Genomic DNA, 15,538 nt, shown 5'->3' with positions numbered 1-15,538 from the left:
AGTCCTTCTACTTCCATGAAAAAATGAAAAACTATACCTCTGTTTCTGTTCCACAGTCATAATAAATTTAGCATCTTTCACAAGAACAGAAGCAGCCTGTTGCACACCCTTCCTTGTCGCACAAAACTGAAAATAAATTCATAACTTTTGTATTAATCATGTTAAAAACTGAATATACTAAAAAATAAGCTATCAACAATCCATACCACAAGTGTGGGTTTCTGATCGGAATACATTTGTATAACACTGGCAATTTTGTAGTTGAGGGTTAAATCAAACTTAAATTCAGTTTGGTTACTACTGCAGGGAAATCCAAGGACCACTTTCTGAAGTTTCACTGGTCTGTGGCTCTCATCCATTTTCAGACATACAGCTGGTCTTTCACCATCTGAAAGCCATTCTGCAATCTTTAAAACACAAAAACATGTACATTAAAACTTTCTTCTAGTAAAGTTTTATTGCTAAAAACAACCCAATTACAGATCACTTTAAGGTCAAGCTATAAAAGTATTTAATCAAGTATACTTGTCTTTTTCAATATTACATATTCCATTAATATTATTTTGTTGATATAGTGGTCAGCACTACCAACAGTAGTATTTCAAGATTATACCCATTTTTCACCATGGTAAACTTCCAATTAGTTATTATTATTTTGTTTTATTTTCCTTCATAAGAATCCAAAGAAAATTAAAATCAATTTTGTCACAGAGACCAAATTTCTCACTTAGGTAAAAGTGAGAAATTTTACATAGTTTTCAAAATTTTGCTATTTTGAAAACTATGCCTCAAAATATCTGACATCTCTTTTGTGTTGTCCTAAATATTAGATAAATAGTAGCAAAGTAATAGTTGGTTTAGGTTTGCAAGGGATGACAAGTTTTTAAGCAAGCAACAAACACTTGAGAGATGCCAGTGCCAAAAGCAAACTTCAGACTCAACCTAGAGTCACTAGTTAGTTTCTGGAACTGTGGTAAGCAATCTTTATCTTTACATAGCCCAGTTAATAATCAGGCTCCATGCCCTGCTATGAAACTGACTGTTGTTTTGACAGGAAGAAAACATTAAAATAGTTTCAAGGTTATCATGAGTAGGGATAAGATCACACAAGAATTTACAGTTTGAGGGGAGCAGAAGGCCAAGAATAAAGACCTTAATTTAGGGGAAAACGGAGGAAGAAGATCTGACAAAGACACAGAGAAACAGCATTCACAGAAGTAGTGTTTATCGCAAAGGGGAAAAGTTTGATGAATTAGAGAGTACTAGTACATAATAATGGCTTACAAATAAGTAAGAAAAATTTAGTGTCCCAATGTGAAAAAAAGGCAAATGACATAATCTGGCAAAGATTATGTCAAAAAAGAACTTAAAGTAGTTGATAAATATATTAAAAATTTAGTAGAAATCAAAGAAGCAAAAAAAATTTTTTTTGAAGCAAAAAATTTTAAATGAGATACCACACTAAACAATAAATCCTATAAATATTTAAAATAATAATAGCAATAATAATTCCACTATTAAACGATCCAGTGTTAGGATACAGGAAAACAGCTTCTGGTAGAAGTGTAAATGAATGTAACATTTATTGAACGAAGTGCTTCTTTAGAGTTTTATATATCCTTTGATTCAGTTATTTCATTCTAAAAGTTCACCCTAAGGAAATAATCATGGATGTTTCAGATATATTAATTTCACTCTGTTTACAATAGCAAAAATTGGAAATAATCTTCCATTATTATAGTGTTTAATAAATAAATTACAATAAAACCACAAAAATAGTACTGAAGAATATTTAATGATATAAAATGTTTATAGATGAAATGCAGGTCAAAAAGAGTATATACATTATGATTCCTACATGCTTACAAAAAAAAGTATATACATTATGCTTCCTACATGTGGAAAGACAAACACTAGGATTTAGTTTTGTTGTTTTAATAAACTTTAAATTTTTCTATATTATTCCTGACAAATATGAACAAAATAAGCTGTCATTTTAAGAACAAGAAAATGATTAATTGTGCCAAATTAACGATAAAGACAAAATATTCCATTGGAATAAACAATATAGTGGCTATTTGTGAAAACAATTTTGAAGAAGTAGTAGGGGAAAACCAGTATTATAGTAGGCTGAGAAGTAAGTAGGAGTGAGAAAGTAGAGTGAGACTATTACTTTTCAAGACGTTTACTTAAAAATTGAAGAAAAAATTAAGTCATATATTCATTATGAAAAGTACAATACTGCATATTATTATTTCTTTACATGTCCATGTACCTCATTAACCATGAGATCTTCCTCAAGGACGGAGTCCACATATTTTCACTTTTGCATCTATTGTTAGTGCTTACCACAATGCCAAGCATACAGAATTGAGGAGCAAGTGGTAATCATCTAAGCAATTATTTTTATTCTCCACCATACTTCGCTATACAATTAGAGTCAGCTAGTTACAACAACCATCACATATTGTTAGTGAAGTTATTATGAAGCATCTGAGACCCATAAAACTAAGACTTTTAGATACTAGCGAACAAGAGATGTCCACATGTCCACAAAAAATATTTTATTAAACCTGATGAACTAAATTTTATGGCCTTAATACTGTCATATTTATGAGATCTAGCCACAACTTTCTACAACGTACTTTCCTATTAAAGCAAAGTACAAAAAATTCACTTTTCTCTAAGATCAAAATAACTAAATATGTCACAAGTCATAAAAAACCTAAGAGCTCAGCTAAAATTGCAACTCACATCCTCAGCATTTGGAATTGTTGCAGATACAGCTATAAATCGCATTGGAATAACAGTGCTGGTATTTTTTAAAGTCTGAGAAACAGACTGTACAGTTTTCATTCTGCTGACTACAACTTCAAGAGTTGGACCACGATTTTCATCTTTTACAATATGTACCTAAGCAGGAAATCAAGAAAATATCATTAGCTATAGAATTATAAATACATGTAATCAATTAAAATATTCAATAATACTAACATTCTTGCTTGAGAAAATGAGCATTTTCCATTTGAAGGGATAAAACAAACACATAGTTTGGTTGAAATGTCTTTTTTCTTTGTCTTATTCTAATTATCCTTTTATGTTTATGTCTGAAAGTGAATATATTCATTACCTCATCAATGAGAAACAGTCGAACCAGTTGAACCAAAGAGTTGTCTCTCCATTTCCTAGTCATGCTATCCCATTTTTCCTAGACAGAAAAAAAAAGCATACAAGTAATTTAATGTGATAAGGAATTATAATAAATATTAAGATATCAATAATTTTTTAACATGACATATTACAAATAATGGGCAATTTTGGTTGATCCCTTAAGAGTATCCTGAAAAATATTTTAAAATTAAAAAATACTTAAAGAATTTTTACAGTCTTAAAGGTATTTTTAAAACTGGGCCCTCATTTATTTTTATACTGAACCACAAAATATTCTAAGTCCAAGTTTTATTACCTGTCTTTAAATTCTACCAAGGACCTCCCTCTATAATATACACTACTTAGGTAAAAGAATAAAGCAATAAATATGATTACAAAGTATCCGCAATAACAAACTGCCTATTCTTTGTCAATTTTTCCAATTTGGTCATTTGTCTTTTACTTACTGATTTGTAGGTATTCTTTCTGGGCCTTGAATTGTAGTATTTTTTTAATGTTCATTTGTTTACATTGTAAATATATGCTTCTAGTTTGTATTTTTTAAACTTTTTGTCTTGGTAAAGAAAAATAGGTATTTTCTAACGAACTAAGGAAATCATAAAGTATAAATAATACCTACTGGAGTTGTCATAATAATATGGGCATGCTGAATCTCAAACAGGTCATCCATTACTGTATCTCCAGTAAGTTCTTTACAATTCAATCCTATTGGTCCAAATTTTTCTTTCCAGTCACCAAAACGCTGACTACACAAGGCTTTTATTGGTGCCACTGTAACAGTATAAAATATTTACTTTGAACATCAGTTCAATTTTAAAATTATTTTCACAAACTTTGGTTAATAAAGTTAGCATAAAAACACACATCTACATACTCCTAAGATTGATAAATTAAAAATGAACAATATAGGCATATTATTTAGAGCAGGGGGTCCAGTCTTTTGGCTTCCCTGGGTCACACTGGAAGAAGTACTGTATTGAGCCACAAATAAAATATGCTAAAACTAACGATGACTGATAAGCTAAAGAATAAAAATTCTCATAATGTTTTATAAACATTACAAATTGTCATAAGTTTACATATTTGTGTTGGGCTGCATTCAAAGCCGTCCTGGGCCACATGCGGCCTGCAGGCCACAAGTTAGACAAGTTTGATTTAGAGATAGCAAGGTAATAACCAAAAAGAACTAAAAATAGAAATGATTTCTCAGGCAAGTGTAACTAAAAGTGGAGAAAGGTAGGGCAGAAGATGATTGCTTTTCATCACATGGCCTTTAGTGGTATTTGATTTTTAATCCATATGCATATATTACTTTGATTAAAAAAATTTTTTTTAAATACACACCTAAGAAAGTAGAGTAAAAGTGCCTATGCAAATTTCTAGAATTACAAAATGTTTGATTTGTTCATTTTGCCTGTCCTTTAAAAAATAAGCATGTAAAAGTCAAATTCTCAATTCAAATATTACTTTTTATTTATAATTCTGGAAAATGTATTTTAAATTTAATGACAAATAAGACCAGATTTTACTAGAAATATATAGAAAGCCAAGTAATTCCTAAGGCCAGAAACTGAATTTATTTCTTCATTTTGCTTCAATGGTTTTTCGTTATTATAATTAATCATCACTCTTAAAATAAATACTTACTGTAAACAATTTTAATATTCAACCATGGCAATGGTACTTCCATTAACAATCTTGTTATAGCTAGTTCAAACACTACAGTTTTTCCAGAACCAGTTGGAGCACAAATCACAAAATTCCTATCTGTGTAAAGAAGCTAAATAATAGAAAGTTATCAATCATGTAACGTATAGAATTTTTCACACACATTCTCAATTTGTTAAAAAAAAGTCTTAATAAGAATCTAATAATTCAAACATGTTTCCTCTAAACTTATAGAAATTGTAACTTTGCTCTACAGCCTCTTCTCTCGAAAAATAACATTATTAGTATTTTATCATGCTGTTTTATTTGTCAATGTAGACCTAGAAGAAAATCATTCCTGGCTAAGCGCGATGGCTTACACCTGTAATCCCAGCACTTTGGGAAGCCAAGGAAGGCAGATAACTTGAGGTCAGGAGTTTGAGATGAGCCTGGCCAACATAGCAAAACCCTGTCTCTACTACAAATACAAAACTTAGCCAGGAGTGGTGTCTCACACCTGTAATCCCAGTTACTTGGGTGGCTGAGGCAGGAGAATCGCTTGAACCTGGAAAGTAGAAGTTGCAGTGAGCTGAGATTTCACTACTGCACTCAAATACAAACAAATCCACCTATGAAAATCACACGTATTCATTTACCAAATATTTTCTGAGCTCCTATAATGTGCTAGACACTGAGTGTGGCAGTGCAGACATAAAGATCTAGTAAATCCCAGCTGTCCCAATCTAGTGATCACAACCTAGTGAAAGGTAGAAAAATAAATAAGTTAAATAAAATACTTACATCATCAAAGGCTTTGGACTGTATATAGTTGAAATATGGAAATTCTTTGAAAATACTTCTAAATTTTGCCGCTTACAATAACATTAAGGAGTCAAATATTTCAGAATTTAAAAAATTGGTTACTTTTAATTTTAAAATTAAGTTACATTAATATTGATTCTGACAACGTTTAATGATGAGGTTTTAACATTTGCTATTTGGCATCTTAAGAAAATAATTATCATAAATTATTCATAAATTATTAGTCTCCAGTCACATTCCATATTCTGAAAAGAACTTGCAAAGTTCCTATAGGGAAACGAGATTATATAAGGGTTATACTTGAGTGCTAAATATGACGGAAGAGATGCAAGTACATAATGGCAAGTAAATCAGAACTATACTTCTGGTTTATCTTTTCCAGAGTAGTGCTTTTTCTTATTTACCTTGACAAGGCCACTTGATTTTTATCTCTTCTTTAATGTACAGAATTTCACTCAACTATTTCATTAAGCATTGATTGTACTTCATTAGCTGATGTGTTTCTGGTTACCTAATACTAAATCTCTTTGTTTTTGATAATTTAGTTGTGTTAAGTGGTGGGTTTAATTGTAATTATCAACATACTGGCTTGGCAGGAAGAACTTAAATCATCCTTCCCCTATAAGAAAGTTCAAAAATATTAATAGATATGAAGAATAAACTGTGCCCTCTCCAAGGTGAGGGTCTATTGAAAGATTGGGAGACATCTGTATTTACATGGTATTCTTCTTACAATATATCAACCACAGTCATTGGACACTATATACAGAATACATTAATAGATTTAGAAAGCTGTGGGAAGCTGTAAATAAAGAAGAAAATGAGTTCCTACAATTGAGACTGTTATAATCTATTAGAAGATATAAGATGGTTAAGAACATATCTGAGAACACAAGTACACAGTTATTTAAACAACTGGATTTTTATAAAGATATACAAGAACTGATGGATTGCTATAGTGATCCTGTTTAAACTTAGATCATATTACTTCTCTGATCAAATTCCTCCCTTTCTCTCCAAGTATAGGGGTATAAGGCTCTACATGACCTTGTCTCCCCACTGCACTCCCTCCTCGCATCAGCCCCTGCCTTTATCTCTCTGACTTCAAGTCCTACTACTCTTTCCCCCGACTCATCTCCTCTAGCTATACTGAACTCTGCTGTTCTTCAAAAACATCAGCCATGTTCCTGCCATGAGGCCTTCTCCTGCCTAGACTGTTCCTCCCTCCATATTTCCTTGGCTCTTTTCCCTCCATTAAGTGCTTACATCTGACCTTCTCAAGGTCTACCCTAAGTACTGTTTAATTCTACGCCCTGAGCCACGAATCTCAGCAGTCCCAATCTAACCCCCTTACCCTGCTCTACTTTTTTCTTTTCCCATAATAGTCACCACTTTCTAAAAAACTCTATGACTTATTTATATGTTGTTACAGTTGTTGAGATCTAGCTTCTTCCCTACCCTCATCCAAAGAATGGTATCTCCTCAAAAGCAAGGATTGTCTGTTTTCTTCAGTGACATATCCCACACACCTAGAACAGTGCCTGACACATAGTAAGTACTCAGTTAATACAGGTTTGCAATTATTACATCAAGCAGTTAATTTATAAATCCTCATTTTACTTTCTGGTGTGTAAGGTGTCATATCTGTGCCAAACAAACACGTAATTTTGAATTTGAAAATCCATAAGCTTGAGAAGGAATCTCATTTTTCCTTCAAAACATGTCTCTTTCTATCAAATATTTATTTGCAACAAGCCCACAAGTGGGCCATCATGTTGGTTTTTCTCTCATTAGATAGCTCCATATCAATTTATATTCACAAAAATGAATCTTTGATTCAGAGTAGATATTTATAGAATCAGTGTTTCAGCTCATAAGAAAACTCAACTGCTAACATCCTTTATCATCACTATCAACAACTGAAATCAATTTTTGGTCTTACATTCAATAAACTCTCAGCAGTGTCACTGAAATTATGGGGAAAATGTCTGCAGAATTGAAAATGACAAGACTACTGTGGTAGGATCAACCTGAGAAAACTTCTATTGCCCTGAGGATTCAAATGTAGTAAAATATTTAAAGAGAATAAGAAAATAAGGTATGTCCAAGTAATCTACAAACTCTCAAATTATCACAAATAGCATTCAGTCTTCTACTTTAAATATATACTTGGAAACAAGGTATAGGACAATGAATTTTACAGAAAATGAACTTTTTGGACAATAAATCAGTGGACACAAGTGTAAGCAGTAGTCCTAACTAATAAACAACAGAACCATTTCAGCTGTGCTAATATAGCGTAAAGACCCTCAAAGCTCTTTAAAAGCCAGTGTCATATGGAAAGACTTTACAGTAAGGGATAAGGAAAATCAGCCATTGTACAGATAATTAAACATCTTTAACAGCTTAACTGCTAATATATTTCCTATGTTTCCATCCTATTTTGATCACCAGAGGAAACAAAGTGTGGCAGCATTGAGACACCATGCTGAATAAAGTGCTAAACACTGGCTCTGTTTATAGTTACTATATCAACATGTATAACCCTCTTATTGATCCCTCTCCCTCATTTTTACTCAAATCAGCTATCTGCATTGGAGGGGACTTTTTATGAGAAGTCAGGCAAATATTTTCTAACCATACTTCAGAATTATTTCAGATGATCCCTGGAGTACCCAAGATTAGTTATTGTTGCTAGATTTCTCTAGCACAGCTATGCAATATCCGGAATTCGTTTTTCATTTTGTCAACTAGATCATAACTTTTGTGGATGCTAGAACATTGCCAAGCAATAAGTCACTAATTATATATTCCTAAAGCATAGTTTTAATGATGATATTTGACATGCTCAAAAATATTACATGGTTTCTCCTTATTACAGAGATTGTAAGTATTTTCACCACAAAAAAGAAGTAACTGTGAAAGGCGATAGATACATTAATTAGCCTGAGTGTGGTAATTATTTTTGCAATGTTTATATATTAAAAAAATCATGTTGGCCGGGCGCGGTGGCTCAAGCCTGTAATCCCAGCACTTTGGGAGGCCGAGACGGGCGGATCACGAGGTCAGGAGATCGAGACCATCCTGGCTAACACCGTGAAACCCCATCTCTACTAAAAAAATACAAAAAACTAGCCGGGCGAGGTGGCGGGCGCCTGTAGTCCCAGCTACTTGGGAGGCTGAGGCAGGAGAATGGCGTAAACCTGGGAGGCGGAGCTTGCAGTGAGCTGAGATCCGGCCACCGCACTCCAGCCTGGGCGACAGAGCCAGACTCCGTCTCAAAAAAAATCATGTTGTACTCCTTAAATATATACCATTTTTATTTGTCAATTATACCTCAACAAAGTTGGGGGAAAAAATAAAAAACAAAAATAAAATAAAAAAACCTTTGACCTTGGTATTCATAACATTATATGATATGATCCTAAGATAACTATCTAATATTTATTACTTCTTTAATCATATCTTTCCCTTCAGCCAAACTGGAAAGCTTATTCTTTCCAAACATATTTCATACTTTTTTATCTTCACCCTTGCTTATGTCTATACTTTTGCCAGAACAATTTCCTTACTTTACCTGCCTTACTTTATCTGCCTTTCAATGTATTTGGAAATAGGCAGGTAAGTAAGTTAAGTCATGATCCTTGCCTTCAAAGAGTTCATAGATCATGGGGAAATAGTCACATAAACTGCTGGTGAATTAAAACAGAATAAGTGCACTATTATAGGCATACACAGGGTATTAAAGAAGCAAAGACAATGTTACCTCCAGAACACACAAACATACTCAAAATATTTACACTGGAAATGTTCAGACTTGAAACTTCGATTCTATGTATAAACTTCACATTAGATTTTCAAAAATACTAGATCTGTAGAAATGTCCCTAATCCACACAATGTCCCATTCTCATCCATTTCCCCTGCCCAGTTCAACCCAATGTGGCTGCTCTTTCTCAAAAGATGAGAAATTATCTGTACCTATTTGTAAGCAAATATGCTCAAGAAGAGTTCTGCCAATAATACAGATCTGACTTCTGTACTTAACTTGTCATAAACTGATAACAAACAGTTCACAAATTGAAACCAGTCTGCAATCACACCTTGAGTAGCACTATTGCACACATACTTTTTTTTCGTTTTTTTTTTTTTGAGATGGAGTCTCACTCTTTTGCCAGGCTGGAATGCAGTGGCACAATCTCGGCTCACTGCAACCTCCACCTCCCGGGTTCAAGAGATTCTCCTGCCTCAGCCTCCTGAGTAGCTGGGATTACAGGTGCACACCACCATGCCCAGCTAATTTTTTATATTTTTAGTAGAGACGAGGTTTCACCATGTTGGTCAGGCTGGTCTCAAACTCCTGACCTCGTGATCTGCCTGTGTCGGCCTCCCAAAGTGCTGGAATTACAGGGGTGAACCACCGCACCCAGCCACGTGTACCTCTTACATCACCAAAAAGATTAACTTTTCCATCTTTTTCTCCATCAATCAAAATAAACAAACAGAAACACAATTAAACAAAATATTTTAAAATTATGATTTAATAAATACAAAGCAGCTATTGTAAATAACTTAAAGGATACGAATTTCTGTGACAGCCTTCAAGGAACCTAAACAATCTTCTGTTACCTCTGGAAAAAAAAAAAAACCTACATATTTATATAAATATTTAAAAAATTTTAATGGTCAGCAGCTAGGACCGGAAATGAATATTTTTATCCTTTCCATAAAAGCCATTTTAATAAAACTAATACAACTTTTATTGAGAGCAAAGTTAAAATATTTTAGCACACCGGATAAAATATTTTAACACACAGCCCAGCTTAGAAAATAATGCAACATAATAAAAAACTGCAGTAATTGCACAGAGAGATAATCTACTCACATTTACTATATTTTTACATTTTCCCCTATGCTGAAAAATGCAGATTAGTCTGTACTCACAAAATGAACTGAAAAAGCAAGAAATTACCTTGAATATCATGAGGCTGGAAAGCAACTGGAAAAGATGGTGCTTTAAACATGCCTTCTCTGATTTCAGAAGCAGAAAAAGCATTATTTGCTGTAAACACATTTGCAGAATATTGAAATTTCTGCTTACTACTGCTATAGTTCCTTGATTTCCCTTTGTTCATTTCTGTTTGTACATTTTTCAATGAGCCAATGTGAGAGTCCAATTCACTGTCATTGGAATAAGCACTCCCATGTATATTGTCAGATATTTTAAATAATCTGCAAAAAAAAAGACCCACATATTTTCTCACTTGTAACACTTGCTTGGAATATGAAAAACTAGCATAAAATTGGCCCCTTTAAAAACATTCATAGATTATGGTTTACTCAAACAAAAAAGCTAAACATTCTCCTAAAATATAACTTGCTAAGTTTACCACCAAAGTATGTCTATTTTCCTAAAACTCAGAGAAATCCATTTGTGGTAGTCAGCCTCCAAAAACGGCCCCAAAGATCCTTGCCTGCTCCTCACCCCTTTGCAATCTCCTACAAATTGAATCGTGGAATCAGGACTGGCCTGTCTAACTAGCAGAGTACTGCAGAAGTGCAAATGTTTGACTTACAAGGCTAGGTAATAAAAGACATTGCCCCTTTCCCCATGGTCTCTTAGATCACTCACTCTCTCTGTGGAGAGCTAGTCACAGTACAAAGAGAGCACTCAAGCAACCCTATGAAGAGGCCAGGTGGAGAGGTACTGAGGTCTCCTGTCAACAACCAGCACTGACTCTTCAGTCAAGGACAGCAAGCCACCTTGAAGAGAGACCTGATAGCTCCTGTCAAGCTTTCAGATGACTGCAGCATGTCTAACATTTTGATTATGGCCTTCTTGTGAGAGGCCCCCAATATCTTTAGGCATTCTCACAAGACAGCCTAAGCCCAAACTACTAGCTAAGTTGTTCCTAAATTCCTAACCTGTAGAAAATGTGAGAGATAATAATGTTTACTGTTGTTTTAAACTACTAAATTTTGGGATAATTTTATTACACAACAACAGATAACTAATATTCCATTTAAAGTCAGTGAAGTATTTAAGAGAGAGAAAAAGTCACTAGATATAGTCACAGTAAATAGTAAATTTTGTAACACCTAATAGTAGTTAAATTTAACTGAATGATTCAAGCTACTCAATTACATTAACATATTAAATTTATAGGAATAAATTAAGACTTGTTATGAATTAAAAGTTGTCAGCAACTGCATTTCATGCCACAGAAGCTACCAGATAAGACAGTTTTCCTAGCCAATCAAATCAGCACTGTGTACCCCCCAAAAAAGGAAAAGATGTAAACTAAGTATATTAGCAGATTAAATCATCCCAAACTCTATATCCAACAACCACTTAAATGTAAGAACTACTTCTTTGCAAAGTTCTAAAAACAAGGAAACACTTTATCTTTATGACTGTACTGTATTATATTTGATCAAAAGACAATCTATCAAAGTAACTTGTTCACAATATCCCTAAGGGATGAAGTAACCATCAAGGTTCCTAATAAAACACTCACATCTTCTAGAATAAGTAATGGAGACGACTATCCATTCAGGGCTGAAGATCAATTTTAATTAGCAACGGCCAGTGATTTCATCAATCTTGTCTATGAAATGGAACCTCCATTAAAACGCCTAAACAACAGGGTTCTGAGAGCTTCTGGAATGGTGAACACATCAAGGTGCTGACAGAGTGGCATGCTCAGAGAAGTTATGGGAACTCTGAACCCTCTCCCTCATATTTTGCCGTATGTATCTCTTTCATTTGGAGTTGCACCCTTTATAATAAGCTGGTAAATGTAAGTAAAGTGTTTCCCTTAGGTCTCTGAGTCATTCTAGCAAAGTATTAAACCTAATATGGGGTCATGGAAGCCTCAAATTTGTAGTTGGCCAGACAGAAATGTGGGTAGCCTGGGAATCTCATTTTCAGCTGGAATTCAAAGAGGGGTCAGTCTTATAGAACTGAGCCTTCAACCTGTGGGGTCTGACGCTAATTCCAGGAGTTAAGTGTCAACTTGGTTAGATGCCAAGTTGGTGTCAGAGAATCAGTTGGTGTCAGTCAATACCCAGCCTTTACATTTATGGTCAGTTGATTTCCAATGAGAGTGCCAAAACATTCAGTAGGGAAAGAACAGTCTTTTCAACAAATGAGGCTAGAACAACTGAATATCTACATGCAAAAAGAATGAGGATGGACTCCTACTTCACACAAATATTTAAAATATTAAATGACAGATCACAGACGTAAACGTAAGAGCTAAAAACTCTGAAACCCTTAGAAGAAAACTTGAGTAAATCTTCATGACCTTGAATCAGGCAATAGTTTCTTAGATATGACACCAAAAACATAAGCAACCAAAGTAATGCCAAATAAGTATTACATCAAAACAAAAGCATAAGCATAAAAGAAAAATTAGATAAACTGGACTCTATCAAAATTTAAAACTTGTGCTGCAAAGAATACCATCAAAAAACTGAAAACCCACAGAATGGGGGAAGTATCTGCAAATCACACAGATGATAAGAGACTTTGAGAATAAAGAACTCTTAAAACTCAACAATTAAAAGACAAATGGCCCGATTAAAACACGGACAAAGGATCTGAATAAGACATTACTCCAAAGAAGGCAAACAAACAGCTGATAATCACATGAAAAGATTCTTAACATTATTGCTATAGACTGGATATTAATGTCCCTCCCTCCAAATTCATTTGTTGAGGCCCTAATCCCCAATGTTTTTTTTTGTTGTTGTTCTTGTCGTTGTTCTTGTTGTTGTTGTTTTGAGATGGAGTCTCACTCTGGCACCCAGGCTACAGTACAGTGGCATGATCTCAGCTCACTGCAACCTCTGCCTCCCGGGTTCAAGCAATTCTCCTACCTCAGCCTCTTGAGTAGCTGGGATTACAGGCACCCACCACCACGCCTGGCTAATTTTTGTATTTTTAGTAGAGACAGGGTTTTACAATGTTGGTCAGGCTGGTCTCGAACTCCTGACCTTGTGATCTGCCTGCCTCAGCCACCCAATGTTATGGTATTTAGAGGTGGGGCCTTTAGAAGGTAACTGGGTTTAGACGAGGTCATGACAGTACCTCCCCATGATGGAATTAATGCCCTTATAAAAAGAGGATGAAACATGAGCTCTCTCTGTTTATACACACACCAAAGAAAAACCATGGGAGAAAATAACTGGGAAGAGGGTCCTCATCAATAACCCAACCATGCTGGCACTCTGATTTCTGACTTCTGGCCTCCAGAATCGTGTAAACAAATGTTTGTTATTTACACCACTCAATCTATAGTATTTCATTATAGCAGACCAAAATAACTAAGACAATTAGTCATTACGAAAATGCACATCAACACCACAATGAGATACCTCTTCACACACCCAGTAGGATGGCTATAATACAAAAGACAGACAATAACAAGTGCTGGCCAGAATGTGGAGAAACTGGAACCCTCAAATATTGCTAAATGGGACTGTAAAGTGATGCAGTCACTTTGGAAAACAATTTGGCAGTTCCTCAGAAAAGCTAAATATAAAGTTACCATATGACCCAGCAATTCTACTTCTGGGTTTATATCCAAAGAACTGCAAACACACATTCACACAAAAACTTGCATGCATTTTCATAGCCATATTATTCACAATAGACAAAAAGTTAAAACAATCTAAATGTCCATCAACTGATAAGTGAATAAACAAAATGTGGTATATCCACTTAATGGACTATTATTTGGCCATTAAAAAAAAATGAAATACTGGCTGAGCGTGCTGGCTTACGCCTGAAATCCCAACACTGGGAGGCTGAGGAGGGCAGATAATGCGGTCAGGAGATGAAGACCATCCTGGCTAACACGGTGAAAACCCATCTCTACTAAAAATACAAAAATTAGCCAGGCATGGTGGTGCACACCTGTAGCTCTAGCTACTAGGGAGGCTGAGGCAGGAGAATTGCCTGAACCTGGGAGGCAGAGGCTGCAGCAAACCAAGATTGCACCACTGCACTCCAGACTGGGTGACAGAGCGAGACTCCAAAAAAAAAAAAAAAAAAAAAGAGGAAGAAAGGAAGGAAGGAAGGAAGGAAAGAAGGGAGGAAGGGAGGGAGGGAAAGAAAGACTAATACATAACACAACATGCATGAACCTTAAAAATGTTAAATGCAGCCCTTCATGCTACAAACTCTGAATAAACTAGGAATTAATGGGACATATCTCAAAATAAAAACAGCTATTTATGACAAACCCACAGCCAATATCATACTGAATGGGCAAAAAATGGAAGCATTCCCTGTGAAAACCAGCACAAGATAGGGATGCCCTCTCTCACCACTCCTATTCAACATACTGTTGGAAGTTCTGGCCAGGGCAATCAGGCAGGAGAAAGAAATAAAGGGTATTCAATTAGGAAAAGAGGAAGTCAAATTGCCCCTGTTTGCAGATGACATGATTGTATATTTAGAAAACCCCATCCTTTCAGCCCAAAATCTCCTTAAGCTGATAAGCAACTTCAGCAAAGTCTCAGGATACAAAATCAATGTGCAAAAATCACAAGCATTCCTATACACCAATAACAGACAGAGAGCCAAATCACGAGTGAACTCCCATTCACAGTTGCTTCAAATAGAATAAAATACCTAGGAATTCAACTTAAAGGGATGTGAAGGACCTCTTCAAGGAGAACTACAAACCACTGCTCAACGAAATAAAAGAGGACACAAACAAATGGAAGAACATTCCATACTCATGGATAGGTGGAATCAATATCGTGAAAATGGCCATACTGCCCAAAGTAATTTATAGATTCAATGCCATTCCCATCAAGCTACCAATGACTTTCTTCCCAGAATTGGAAAAAACTACTTTAAAGTTCATATGGAACCAAAAAAGAGCCTG

At 34.8% G+C, this 15,538-nt stretch overlaps 1 protein-coding gene across 1 annotated transcript in view; it reads right to left on the bottom strand.

Annotated features, from left to right (window-relative positions):
- Nucleotides 1-15,538, bottom strand: part of HFM1 (helicase for meiosis 1) — a 52,195-nt gene that overhangs the window by 17,588 nt on the left and 19,069 nt on the right. Inside the window, exons 5-13 of the mRNA XM_017855800.1 lie at nucleotides 10,612-10,871; nucleotides 10,223-10,270; nucleotides 5,620-5,690; nucleotides 4,819-4,951; nucleotides 3,791-3,942; nucleotides 3,131-3,208; nucleotides 2,755-2,913; nucleotides 207-407; nucleotides 38-126 (exon numbers count right to left, since the gene is read on the bottom strand). Coding sequence (XP_017711289.1) covers nucleotides 38-126; nucleotides 207-407; nucleotides 2,755-2,913; nucleotides 3,131-3,208; nucleotides 3,791-3,942; nucleotides 4,819-4,951; nucleotides 5,620-5,690; nucleotides 10,223-10,270; nucleotides 10,612-10,871 — 1,191 coding nt within the window. The remainder of the gene's footprint in view (nucleotides 1-37; nucleotides 127-206; nucleotides 408-2,754; nucleotides 2,914-3,130; nucleotides 3,209-3,790; nucleotides 3,943-4,818; nucleotides 4,952-5,619; nucleotides 5,691-10,222; nucleotides 10,271-10,611; nucleotides 10,872-15,538) is intronic.

Source organism: Rhinopithecus bieti, unplaced genomic scaffold, assembly GCF_001698545.2.
Source record: "Rhinopithecus bieti isolate Rb0 unplaced genomic scaffold, ASM169854v2 scaffold_41619, whole genome shotgun sequence".
Taxonomy (NCBI): Eukaryota; Metazoa; Chordata; class Mammalia; order Primates; family Cercopithecidae; genus Rhinopithecus; species Rhinopithecus bieti.
Note: the sequence above shows the minus strand (reverse complement) of the source record. Positions and strands in the feature narration are given on the sequence as shown.